The sequence below is a fragment of the Python bivittatus genome, unplaced genomic scaffold (genome assembly GCF_059951505.1).
Source record: "Python bivittatus isolate LINGU-HERP-01145 unplaced genomic scaffold, Pbiv_v1 ctg000590_np1212, whole genome shotgun sequence".
Classification (NCBI taxonomy): Eukaryota; Metazoa; Chordata; class Lepidosauria; order Squamata; family Pythonidae; genus Python; species Python bivittatus.
Genome location: NW_028277086.1, coordinates 12,122,967 through 12,136,476, shown reverse-complemented (window position 1 = coordinate 12,136,476; position 13,510 = coordinate 12,122,967). Strand labels below are relative to the sequence as shown.

At 42.3% G+C, this 13,510-nt stretch overlaps 1 protein-coding gene across 1 annotated transcript; it reads right to left on the bottom strand.

Moving 5' to 3' along the window:
• Nucleotides 1–64: 64 nt before the first annotated feature.
• Nucleotides 65–13,118, bottom strand: TATDN1 (TatD DNase domain containing 1). Its single transcript, XM_007429669.4, has 12 exons — nt 12,755–13,118; nt 12,107–12,172; nt 8,516–8,565; nt 8,299–8,362; nt 6,446–6,589; nt 6,316–6,358; nt 5,143–5,228; nt 5,009–5,049; nt 4,423–4,499; nt 3,553–3,623; nt 1,985–2,111; nt 65–264 (listed from the first exon to the last, which is right to left on the bottom strand). The coding sequence occupies exons 1-12, from the start codon at nt 12,774–12,776 to the stop codon at nt 162–164; spliced, it is 894 nt and encodes a 297-aa protein (XP_007429731.1). The 5' UTR covers nt 12,777–13,118; the 3' UTR covers nt 65–161.
• Between the last annotated feature and the right edge of the window lie 392 nt (nt 13,119–13,510).

Sequence of the window (13,510 nt, the reverse complement as noted above, 5' to 3'; positions counted from 1 at the left end):
CATTTCTAAAATGCCAGAAAATCCACAACAAAACTTCTATTTGAGGATTTCCACACATGTATTTTTAACTATACCATCCTGTACAGCAAACATGCTTCTAAATAATGATTTCAGAATTAGGGAGTAGACTTATTTTATTTTATGAATAGAATTAACTGGATTTACATATCTGGAAAGAAAACTTTAATACTGTTGTTATATATAATATTGGCCAGTTCTAATGGCTCCTCTTCACGAACTGCTGCTAGTATTTCCAGTATCTGGCTGCAATGAAACAAAAAAGTTGTAGAAAAAATATAATTTATAGAAGTTGATGACAACTTTTGATAAAACTGCATAAAAGATATGTAAACCATACAGGTAGCCCTCACTTAATGACCATTTGTTCAGCGACCGAAAGGATGGGGACCTTCAGAAATCTGGTCTTCCCCAGGTCTTGTGAGAATGGGTTCACTACTTGGAGAATCGCAGGAGCCCTGTTCTCACGATGATTCAGAAGACCTCATTCTCCAAATAGCACGCCTATTCTTGTGAGACCTGGGGAAGACCAGAAAGTTTCCGAAGGATCACGAGAATAGGGGGTGTGATTTGGAGAAGGAATGGCACGAGCGGCTTGGAGAACAGCGTGAGCAGCCTCAGGAAGGCCTGGCACGGCCAGCAGCTGCCTCACATACAGTAGGATCAGGCCAGGTGCACCTTGACAGCAGCAGGAGGAAAATGGCACAGGTCAGCTGGGTGTGGCAGAGCCTGTGGAGTGCAGGATGGCGGGGGCAACTGGGGCTTTGCACAATGGTGCTGGAGAGGCTGGCTGCGGTGTGGGGCTTGAGGCGGCATTCCTCAGTGGCAGCTGTGATGCTAGGGCTGAAGTAGAGGCCTGGGGGCAGTGGCAGGTAGCTGAGACTACTGAAGGCCCCAGCCTCTACTTCAGCCCCAGTCCTGGCACTGCCACCGAGTGCCGCTGTGCAAGGCAGCTGAAAGGGCATAGATTGGGGGGGATAGGTGGGAGTTGTAGCGCCCCTGCAATCATAAGCACTGCTGGGCCAGGCTGGGCCAGCTAAGGCTTCCCAGGGCGCGGCAGCTTTGCACTGCACTGCTGGACCCGGTGGCTGCAGCTTTGCGTGACACTACAGCACCTCCCCTCAACACGCAGCCTGTGCTGGGCCTTCCCCCGCCCTCCTGCAGCACCCCTGCGCTCCTTACCTGGGACCCCCTCTGCTTAACAACCCACGATTCTTGGTTAACAACAGCTGCTGGGATTGCAGTCGCTAAGCGAAGCAGTCATTTGGCATCTCACTTTACAACTGCATTGTTTAACAATGGAAATTCCAGTCCCAACTGTTGTTAACTACCTGTGCCTGAGGACTACCTGTATTTGCGATTTTAAAAAAAGGTTAGCAGTTTTGGAATTTGCATTCAACAAAAGTACACAAATGATGACTGCATCCAGCTGTCGCACTAAATGATCTAACAAAACAGTAATGAATCTGGCCTAACTCATATGCTTCTCGGTCTTCTCTGCGTGACTGGGAAAGGCTGGAAGCTTTGGTTTTGACTAAGTTTCTCTTGTACAAGCCTGGCATGGTGGGTAATCTCATGTAGTTAATTTAAAAGCATGTTTTATCAAGCAGTTTGAAGCCAGTTAAGATTAGCCTGAATTTGTGGGGTTGATACAATAACGGATTTTTAATACTTCCCAGTGCCATCTCGGCCACTGTTGAAATGGAAAATAGATGGCGTCTTGATACACTCCCAACAAAACAAATCTTGTGATGTTATCTTGTACTGAAGAAATGGAAGGTCAGAAAATGCATCTTATAAAGTATTAAATTCTTTGGCTCCAGCCTAGATTGAGTTAGACGTGAGCACATCCCATTTAAAGCAATGTAATTTGAGCACGTCATGACTAACTCATTAGATCAGCTTCAAGGAGACATAATCATGACCAATCTCAGCTGACTGAAACTGACAGGAATGGCATACTTACATTATATGGCAAAGTTCATTTCTGTCTTTCAGGCAGTGTCCCACTTCCCATTTTTTTTTTGTCGGAAATGTGGTTTTTACAAATTTTGAGCCTGCATGGGTGTTTTTCACTCCACACCAGGGAGCATCTAGTCAGAGAATAATTTAAAAAACAAGGTGTTTTTTTAATTAAGAATTCTAGAAACCTGAACACTTCAGTCTTGTATTCCTGCTTGCTTCATTTCTTCCCTATGTATATCTTTCACACTGAACTTAGAAAATAAACTAAAAATTCTCATTTGATTTCTTAAAAGTTGTAATAGGCTGTAAATATACAAGTTGCTTTTACTAGTAGCTGCAAGCACAGACTGAGTATAAAACAGCAACATCAACAAAATTATTCCAAAGGTACTGCACACCTCCATACTTTAGTATAGTCAAAGCTTGATTTAATGGACCATTCTTTTGGGGGAAAAGATGTTAAATTCTCAAGTTGAAAAATGTGCCTGTTTTATCTAAAGTCCATTAAAGTTTTACTATATCTGATTTGGTAACTGATACTGAAGAGATAGGCTGAAATACTGGGTTAACAAGCTTCCACAGAAGCTTGTCTCAATCTTTATCACCTAGGCCTTTTGGAACAGTCTTTAATTAGAGGCAGAAATTAATATCAATATACTATAGAATAATAAGGCACTCTATTAAGCGTAATAAGGCTCCACCAACATATAAATTTTAAATCGTTATGCAAACAAAAACTAGCATTTTTCCTCTCACAGGAAAGAGTGAGTAGCACCTAAGGATAAGCATGTTCTAGTATGCTCTTTTTCAAAAACAGCATTCACAGATAAATGCCAATAAATGCACAATGATGTCATGGTACAAACTCTGTCCTTACATATTTGTGTCACAAAAACTGATGCAAGCACTTACACATAAATTGTACTTGCATCATGACACAGGTTTTTCCACTTGCCACCTCCCACATGATACTTTCCAGATAAGTTGGCAATACAATTTTCAACTTCAGCCTTGTTCAGGATTATGCAAGTTATGGGCCTAATATACCTGAAGGGTACCAGGCTGGATTTTGCTGATAGGAGAGAGAGGTATAATCCAATATTTGGCAAGAATCTGACATACGGGCAAAATCTCAGGCTTAGGAGCAGAACAATTTGGAGTTCCTTCTCTGGACCATGCTGTTCTGAAGCTGGTTCAACAGTTTTCTGGAAGTGTTGTCTGAAGCACATTTCTGATTCACAAGATTTACTTCCAGAAACCCACTGAATGGCATGGTCCAGAGCAGGAATGGAAAATTCCAGATTTCTCTGGAATGTTTTGTTCCTGAATCTCTGAATTTTGCACATGACTAAATATGACCAAAGGACTAATATGCCTTTCAAATTAAAAAATAGAGCATTTTCCCTTTCTATCAATGCAGTATCAATGAATTAGCTATCCAGATGATCATGCTAAGCTAAGTTTGCGTCTGGCCTTTGATTTGGATATACTATTAAGATTACAACCCAAATATATCTCAGACCTAAAGAGTTTTGAAAATGATATATTAGTGAAAGCAAAATAACTCACCTGTCTCTATCATTAACCTTTCACTGGGAATTGACTTCACTGTTTCTAGGTTGGCTTCAGTTTTCAGAGAACTGGAAATTTTTAAAAAAAAGTTTTGAAGATGAAAATGTCTATGACTTATTAATGTTGTGTACTTCATAAAAAGAAACTGCTCTCAAAATTCAATGAATAATTTTTATTTTTGGATCCGATATGTTGGGCATACTCACTCCAATATTGTGTTTCTAACCCTATTGACATTAGTGTGAATTTTCCAATGGAATCCTGGTGACAGCAGCAATACATGAAATTTTAAGCCCGTTTACTCAAAAGCTGATTTCTGCTGCATCTTCTCTGGATGATACTATGCAGAAGTTCTAAGGCTAAATGTCACATGTAGTTTTGTGTCATTTTCCCCTTGTCATTTTCTATATTTTGTAAGATGGAGGTGATATGGAGGCTGCTAGCTTTGCATTTAAAATTATTCCCAGCCCTTTGGTGGGCAGGGGGACCTCCAAAACTCTGACTGGATACATTAGTTGAGAATTGCAGATAAAGGATTTTTCTGAGCTAAGACCAGTACATCTGGTTGAGATTTAGAGTACTGTATATTATTGACTGTTACTTGTGTTTATTCTTAGCTATGAGTCTAACATATTGCAGTGCTGAAGAAAGTTAATATGGCCCATCAAACCTAAGACAGCCTGTTAGCATCTTCTTAAGTTCCTGCCTCAAGCTTCAAAAATAAGGTCTTTGTGTTAGTCATATCCCTGGCAAGATGCGCTACGTGGTTAATGATCTGCCGTTTTATTTTTTTAAAAAGTCACAAACCATATCTACCAAACTAAAAATTAATGTTTAAAGGAAGCGTTACTGTTAAAAATAACTTACCAGCCATTTATCCCTATATAAAGATCCAGATCTATTACAGCTGCTGCTTCTTCTTTAGTGCCATCGAAAGAGTGAACCTATAAAAATAATTGGAAGCACGTATCATAACACTGAAGGTAAACGTTTCTTAATACTCGGCCATCGTTTTTGTCAGTTCCCTCTAATTATTTTCGTTGCCATTTGGCAGCTGTGTACGCATGGAAAATGTGAGAAAATTTAGCAGCCCTCTTTTTCACAGTTGCGTCACGCTTTGTGCTACCCTCGCAGATGCAGGTACGCTAGTCTAGCCTAGTTCAACTTCTAAACAAGGCTAGCAAGGCCTAAGGTTGACCAGTCCATGGAAGGACACGGGCAAATTAAAAAAAAGAGATTCAGATCACAATTCATAACAAACCAAGAAAAACCTGGCTTAATGCTAGATGCAAATGGCTCTTTCTTTGGCTAGTGTTCTTGGAAGCAAGTTTTGGATGAAGAATGCAGACACAAAGAGAAATGTAGAACTTACTTGTAATCCATATATAGCAATAGGACTTTATATCACAAAAAAGGATAATGCTGAAAAAGGTTATAGCTGCATTGCACTTACCACTCCTCCTGCACATCTCTCTCTGTTTCGTCTCATTATATCTGTGCAAAAGAAGGATTTGATTTTAAAATCTTAAGTGCTTTTGTTCCCTCAAAAGTAAACATTCGTTCTTTTAATTTTCTAACAAAACTAACCTATGAATTCCGGGTGTGAATTCCTACAGTGCAAAAACATTGGCAATTTGGTTTGCTCAGACAGATCAAATTGTTTTTCAAAATACCTGAAAGAAAATTAAAAAAAAAATCAATCCATAGCATTTATATGGATGCTCAATTCTAACAATATGATTCTGGGTGGCAAACAAGAAGTCGGTAAACAAAGATTTCAGAAGTGAAATAATATTGACTACAAACCATTTTAAAGAATCAGTGGTTGGAAACTCACATTTATTACTCTCTTCCAGATGGAAGCTCTAATAATCCTGACCCAAACGACCAAGGAAAACAGCCAAATTACCTTGGAGCTGTAAACGAGTCCTAGCGAACCAATTGTGGTGCCATGGCTGACACAGGCATGCAAAATAGCATAAACCTATCGCTTTATCAGGTCAGTTTTGTGATCTGGCATCAAAACGTTTACATATATTTGTACACTAAAAGACATTCTACATCTTGCTAACCAGAGGTCAGGACCGAAAAGGGATGGTGAGCATCCAGAGGCATCTCATCAACCAGCAAGGCATCCAGATCTTATGTTCCCTACATTAACCATGTTTAGTAGGAATATTCTTTTGTGTTGTGTTCTTTTGCTCCTAAAAAACTGGTGGTTTTTTTCCCATTTCATTTAACTTTTTTTGGCTGACTAATTCCTGAGCAAAGATACCCATCTCACTAGTAACGTCTTGGGTACTCAGTAGCAACAGCATCCAGGGACACACACACACGAGAAGAAAACTGGGCAGTGTGTACTATGATGGGGACACTTCCCCCTTTGGGCTGTCACATCCCACTCACAGCCGCAACCTGAGGCCTGGGTCCCTCATCCCAGCCATCCAGTGTTTACAATCATTTCTGTCATAATAGAATGAGCAGAAGCACAACATCCAGAAAGAAAATCTTGGCAGCCATTGCAAGCACCGACAAATGCCGTAAGGCAGAGGATCTCGACTATGACTTGCAGTCGGAGGATAAAGAGTGGAATTGTTGACTTGCTCTTTGCTTTTCCATCAGCTTAAAATAAGGGCAGATGTTTTGTGCACAGCTCCTGATGGACGTTCCTGAGAAAATCCCAAAAGAACAGTACAACATAGGAGTAAAAAGAAAGCATGACTAGTACAACGTATTTGAAACAAGGAATACATTTCTTACTTGAGTTGGGTGTCTTTGAGGCAGAATTCTAATCTGTCAAAGTCTGGAAAGGGGAAAACAGACAGTGAAGCGGCCTTCGAAAGACTGCCATGAAAAAGCAACGCCCTTAAGCCAGGGAGCTAATACCTACCCAGGCCACACTCTCCAACTGCGACAACTTTCCCTTTGTTTTTCTCAGCTAAATCTTGCAACTCGGCTAGGTACTGGTCAGGATCACCCTGATCAAATTCTCCACAGCGAGTGGGATGGCAGCCAACCGTGGTGTAAAACATTTCTGAAATCAGATCACGTGAAAGTGTGGGTATTACTGATACTGACTCTATTCAAACATAAAGGGAAAATAATCCCCTGCTCTGAGTGTGTATGTTCTGAAAGTTGCTTTAAAGTTTTTGCAGTGCATTGTACTAGAAAAAGAAGCTACTATTCCCCGTGTGCAAGGATTGGCAGAAATGAAAGCGCTGGGACGGCAGCCGATTCGTTCTTCTCCATTAAAGCCGCATCAAATCTCTTCCTCTCTAGCTAGATGCCTGAGCTGCCGTTTGCCAGCTACCACCGAAACACATCCTGGAGATCTCCCCCTCCCCCCAAAACATGCATGTAACACACATAGATACATGTACATGCATATGCAAATATATACACTTAAGACCCAGGAGCCTCTAAAAAGGAATACGTTTTATTAATTGCTTTAAAGATTACCGATTAAAATTAATTGCCTCTAAAATAAGGCACCCCATCTATTAAATTAACTAACCCGTCATCTACAAATACACACATAAATCTACTCACATCCAAACTATGTGCATGTCAAGACCCGCACCCAGAGACTGCAGGAATCTGGGCTCAGCAAGCATAAAGATAGGGTCACTCTGGAGTAAATCACGCCCAGTTCAAAGGTTTTAGGCAACTGCCATTCTCAAGATGGATCTGTTTAGCCAGCTTGTTCTAGTGATGGAAACTAGGGGTGTGATCTTTGGGGTACAGTTATTTCTTCTGCTGCTTGCAACAAGCAGATGAGTTGATAGGGGTCTTTGCACTGGGCTGCAAGCACAAGGAAGTCTATGCGTGCCTGGTAAATCTAGGAGCAATTGTGGGCAAGGATACATGTGATGATATCATTTCTCAAATGCTACGACATACATCACAAATAAAAAATCATGATGCATCAAAAATCATCATGCGAAGACGTAACTGTGGCATTTCCATGAAGACATCATCCTTGCATATAACTAGCATTATGATTTGTTATAAACACCACTAAGTCCACTTCCATTTCGTAGCTTAACCATGCTAGTCTCATCCTGCTTAGTCGGCTTCCGAACCCCAGCACCTTCTCCTTCCCCTGAAAATACAGAGGGGGATTGTCTGCAAGAGAGGTCTTCCCTATCCAGGCCAATTCTTCAGTGATGGAGGATGCTGATTTTCCAGAATCCCCATTCACACTGTGGTTAAGAGTCAACCCTGACCGGATGGCGCATAATCCACTCGCATTAAGAACTTCCACAGATGGAGGCATTTCTCCATAGCAGACGTTCTCCTTCTATATGAGAGGGCAGCAAGAGAAGGACAGGGCTAACTTACTACTTGCCACCCCCTTGGGAGGACGTCTCTCCTTCCATGCCAAGCACTTGCTTTCATTATGTGACCTCTGGCTCCCCCTGACCCATAGTTAAGAACAGAGCCTACTGTAGCAAAATTCGAGTTAAATACACAATGGTTCAAGTTCAATACATGATACTACTTATGCAGTATTATACAATAATACTGTTCTGGCTTACATATAAATTTGACTTAAGGACAGACCTTGGGAACAGAACTTGTTCTTGAACTGGGGACTCCCTGTATTCTTTTTGCAGTGATTGTAAGATAACCAACCTCCCCAATTCACAGGTGCAGGAAAAGTTTCACTTTCCTTTTAGGCCAATACAATGTAGGATAATTCAAGCATTCCACTTAAAGGAATATAATGCAAGAAAGAAATACCGTTGGTTTGGGCCAGCCGCAAGGCATCTTTACTATCTTGCAAACTCCCACCTGTGATGATGAGCTGAAATAAAGAAAAACGTGTATTGTAAGTGCTACTTTCTGAATGCCAAGTTTACTATGTTTTGAGGGACATAAATTGAGTCAACAGCAGGGAAAAACTGACATTTCGGACAATAAAAAGACCACATCTAAAAACATTTAATGCCAAAGTTACCTTTTGAACCCCAATTTTGATTGCTCTGTCTATTACATCCAAGAAGTCATCTGCAAATATATACACATACATATAAATCCACATTTTAAAACGCAGTTATGATCCAACTTATAACTGTTCACAGTCTCTATTTCCTGTTCCTTTGTTTTATTTTTGTTCAAAGCTTCATGACAGTAACCATTTCAATCATCTTATGCTATCTTAATTAAAGAATAATCATCACACCTCTACAATGCACCACAGTAATATTCCACTCTTTTCAACATTTTGTTTTGACAAAAAAATATTGCTATCTACAAATGCAACGTATCAGGAGCATTCATGTATTTTCCAACAGCATTTCTAAGGAACGGCCTTCCCCAGACGAATGGGATCAGAGCTAGCAGTGACTGATCAGGAAAGAGATCTTGGAATAATGGTAAACAGGTCAATAAAGGTGTCAACACGCTGTGCATTTGCTGTAAAAAAGACCAACAGCATGTTAGGGATTATAAGAAAAGGTAATGAAAATAGAGATCCCTGTACATAAATCACGGGTGCAACTGTGTCTGGAATACTGGGTGCAATTCTGGTCACTGCACCCCAAAAAGGATAGAGGGGAGCTAGAGAAGGTTCAGAGGAGGGCAGCTAGGATGATGGAGCAGCTTCCCTAGGAGAGAAGGTTGAAACATTTGGGCTTTTTAGTCTAGCAAGGAGGTGAATGAGAGCGTACAAAATTATGGATGGTGTGGATAAAGTGGACAAGGAGAAGCTCTCTTCTCCTTCCCACAATACTAGAACCAGAGGTCACCCAATGAAATGGATTCCTGGAAGAGTCAGGACAGACAAAAGAAAATACAGTACAACCTTGGTATGCGAGCATAATTCATTCCGGAAACATGCTTGTAATCCAAAGCACTTGTATATCAAAGCGATCACCCACAACCCACAGCGAGAGAGAGAACCCCCACTGGCTCAGCTGTGATCATGTGATGTTCGGCGTCATGTACTACTTGTATTGCAAGACATCGCTCGTTTATCAAGTTAAAATTTATTAGAAATGTTTGCTCGTCTTGCAGAGCACTCGGAGAACAAGTTACTCGCAATCCAAGGTTTTACTGTAATTTTTTACACAACAGGTAGTTCAACTTTGGAATTCTCCACCACGAGAGGCAATGCTAGTTACCAGCTTGGCTGGCTTCAAAAAAGGGTTGGACCAATTCATGGACGTCATGGGGATCAAGGGCTATTAGCCCTGATGGCAGTGGGACTGCCTCTGAGGCCATCTGCTGGAAGACTAGTGGGCTTCCTGGTGCAGTAGGTTGGCCACCGTGAGAACAGATTGCTGGACTTGATGGGCCAGGGGTCCAATCCAGCAGAGCCCTGCTGATGTTATGAGAACTCCCTAGAATTCCTGACCAGCCCAAACACGGCTTAAACCAACCATTCGGCCTCCAAATGTGTTGCAGCTCACAGAATTGGAAGCAGCCCCTGAGGCCATCAACTCCAACCCTTTGTTCAGTGTAAGACGTCAGAGGAAAGTATTCCTGACAGATAGCCAGGGAAGGACAGCCCACCATCTAGCCAGGTGGGTGCTTCCACTGTCCACTTGTTCTTAGAAAAATGTTCCTACCATTCAACTGAATCTGCCTTCCTGTAACTGAATTCCATTACACCATCTCTTGCCCTCTGGAATTACAGAGAACGAGCGTTGATGTTCTTCTACGTGGCATCCTTTAAGGTATTTCAAGAGTTGTCTTGAAACATCCCTGGCTCTTTCCAGTTTTCTTCATTGGACCAGTCCTCTGATCATTCTCCTTGCCCTTCTCTGAAGCCTTTCTAGTTTCCCTGAATCCTTAAAGTATGTGGTGCCCGTGACCGGATACAGTAAATAGAGGGTCTGACCAAAGAAGAGTAAGGTGGAATTTTTACTTCCAATGTTTTGGAAATTACGCTTCCGTTGATCCAGCCTAAAATTTCATTTGCCTTTTTTGCAGTTGTATCATACTGCTGGCTCCTGCAGGCTATTCTAAGATTTTTTTTCACAAGCATCATTACCAAACCAGGTATCCCCACCGTACATCTATGAATTTGATTTCTGCTTCCTAAGGGAAGAATTCAGCATTTCTCCCTACTAAATTTCATTTGAGTTTTATTTCTGTCTTCTAGGGCAGTGTTTCTCAACCTTAACAACTTAAAGACATGTGGACTTCAACTCCCAGAATTCCACACATCTTGAAGTTGCCAAGATTGAGAAACACTGTCCTAGGGTATTAGATAACCCATCTGATTTTGTTTGTTGGCACGTTTGATAAACGTCCCCTCCATCTCCTCATCAAAGTTATTAATAAAAATGTAGCGGATCCAGGACTGATTGTCAGGAAGCAACAGACAGAATATAGAGCATCACTGAAGCAATGAGCATGAAACTGAGCAAACTCAGGGAGGCAGTGAAGGACAGGAAGGCCTGGAGCGATGTGGTTCTTGGGGTCACGAAGAGTCGGACACGACTTAACGATTGAACAACAACAACAACAAAACTAAACACTGAGAAAGGAATGCCCCAAGGTTATGTACTGTTATTTAATTAACATGTGCAGAATATACCATCCATTTCTGGACAAGAAATAGAAACTGGAATTAAAATTGCTAGAAGAAACACCAACAATCTCAGATATGCTGGTGATTGGAAGCAAAGGGATCTCTTGTTGAAGGTGAAAGAAGAGTGTGCAAAGAGTGGTCTGTTGTTCAGTAATATATGGTTATGTCAATAAGCAATTTATTTATTTATTTTATTTATTACATTTCTCCCTGCCCATCTCCCCCCAATGGGGGACTCTGGGAGGCTCACACAGAACATTAAAACCATAAATACATATCAATACATAAAACATAAAAATTTAAATAAAACATTACTAAAAAAGAAGAAAAAGAAAGAAAGTCCAAGAATGCCAGCTAATCCAAACAGGCAGAGAAACTGTAGTAGTAACAGAATTTATCTTCCTCCGCTCAAAAATTCAGAGTGATGTTGACCCTAGCCATGAAATAAAGAGATGCTTACTACTTGGGAGAAGGTAGACCAAAGTACAGAGAAATTACACTGGCAATAAAGTTACATTTTGTCAAGGCCGTGCTTTCCCCAGCTGCACCACGTGGTGTGACAGCTGGATCACGAGGAAGGCTGAACAAAGAAAAATGGATGCCTTCGAATTGTGGCGCTTAAGAAAATTGTTGTGAATACCTAGAACGTCAAGAAGAGCAAATCATTCAGTAGCTGATGAAATAAAAACAGACTGTTCACTGGGAGCACTAATACGGAAGCTAAAGCTTAAATATTTTGGTTGCAGTCACTGGAGAAGACCATGACGCCTGGGAAAAATGAAAAGCAGCTGAAAAGGCAACGGCTAGAAGAAAAAGTGGCTTCTCTTCAGGTCATCAAGCGAGTAAACAGCAAACAAGACACCTTAGGCCTCCATCTTAGAGGGTTTTCCCCCCTAAGGACCCACAGAAAACATAACATAAAAAGACCTAGTCATGTAACTTCTTACAGTTGTTATTATGCATCTACATACCCCAAAATCTGAGGATGGGAGTAAGTCAATAAAGCTTTACCTTGATGTTTTCGAGTACCTCTGTACATGCCTCTGAACATAGGGTCAGTTAAGTTAATACCAATATCTAGTTAAAAGAAAAGGCAATCATTAGTTGCTAACTGGGTTGAGTGAAGGTATATAATTTTGCTCAGAGCAGCAAATGCAGTTTTTGCTATTTCAGCATCTTCCGAAAGTATCCAACACTGCACCTCAATGCTTACCGAAAAGACCCTTAATTAACACCCTATTGACTCGATTCACATGATACTCTTCAACAGGTCCAGTAAAGACTCAGAGGTCGCATTCCCACGACATCCTAACCTCGGTTAATGGTAATTTTGCTTCGTTTTTTGTGAATGAGCATTTTGTGGCAGCCAGGTGTGGCTCAAGGAGTCGTCGCAGCCCAGAACCGGCATTCTTTCCCTAACCAGAATCAGTAGGTTGTGTGAACACAGCCCCAAAGATCCAAGCTGGGACCATCGACGGGGAAGCGAGCTCTAAGGGCTTCCCTCCGTCCCCCGGAACTGCTATTTTCCCCAGAAGGGAGCTGCCCGAGGTGGCGGGATGCGCGCTATTCCCACGGCCACCCAACCCCGTGTCCCCGCATTCCGCCCCAGGACGCCCGAACGCCGCTCCGTCCCCCGGTTGCCCGGGCAACCGCCCTCACCAATGAACTTGAAGCGGCTCATGACGACAGCCGCCGGGCTCCGCGCGGGCCCTCCTCGCTAGCCCCAAAGAGGCAGAGGAAGCGGGGTCGCTACGCGCCGCCTCTCACTTCCGGTTCCCTTGTGACCGCGGCAGGTCGCCTGGGAGGAAGCGGAGCGTCGCAGCGAAGGAAGCGCCAACCCTCTGGTGATCGGCAGCGATCTTGTAGCTTGGACCTCGGAACGAGCTGGCTTTGCACAGCGCACTAAGCCCCAAAGCAAAAGCAAAATTAAAAACGGAATCCTAAGTCTCAAAATAGCTTAACAATGTCAAGTCAATATCTTCATAACAGCAGAGTCCCACCACCATCATCTTCCTCGCCTCCTGCACAGGCCGCTCCGTTTCTCTTGGTGGGCTTTCCCAAAGGGGGCACTCAGGGCAAAGTCACTTTCTTTGTATAATATATATATCGTATTTCCTGCGCCTTAAATAGTCTACACCCGCTGGACTCTCCGAATGCCGGCAGAGAGGCCCCTCTACTTATTATCATCTCCATGAGTCTGTATCAAAACGTCATATCCTCCCCAGGAGGATGATTACTCGTAGAGATAAGAAAATAAGAGTAGTACTTCCCAGAAAATCGTCATCTCGGGCCCGAGGCGCAGAAGCAGAGGAGTTTCTCCAGAGACTTCGACTGGGCTCACGCTGTATGATGCGCAGGGAGAAAACTGGTGACGAGGACTTCAGCGACCGCGTGTCACTCTACACCTTTCTCTCT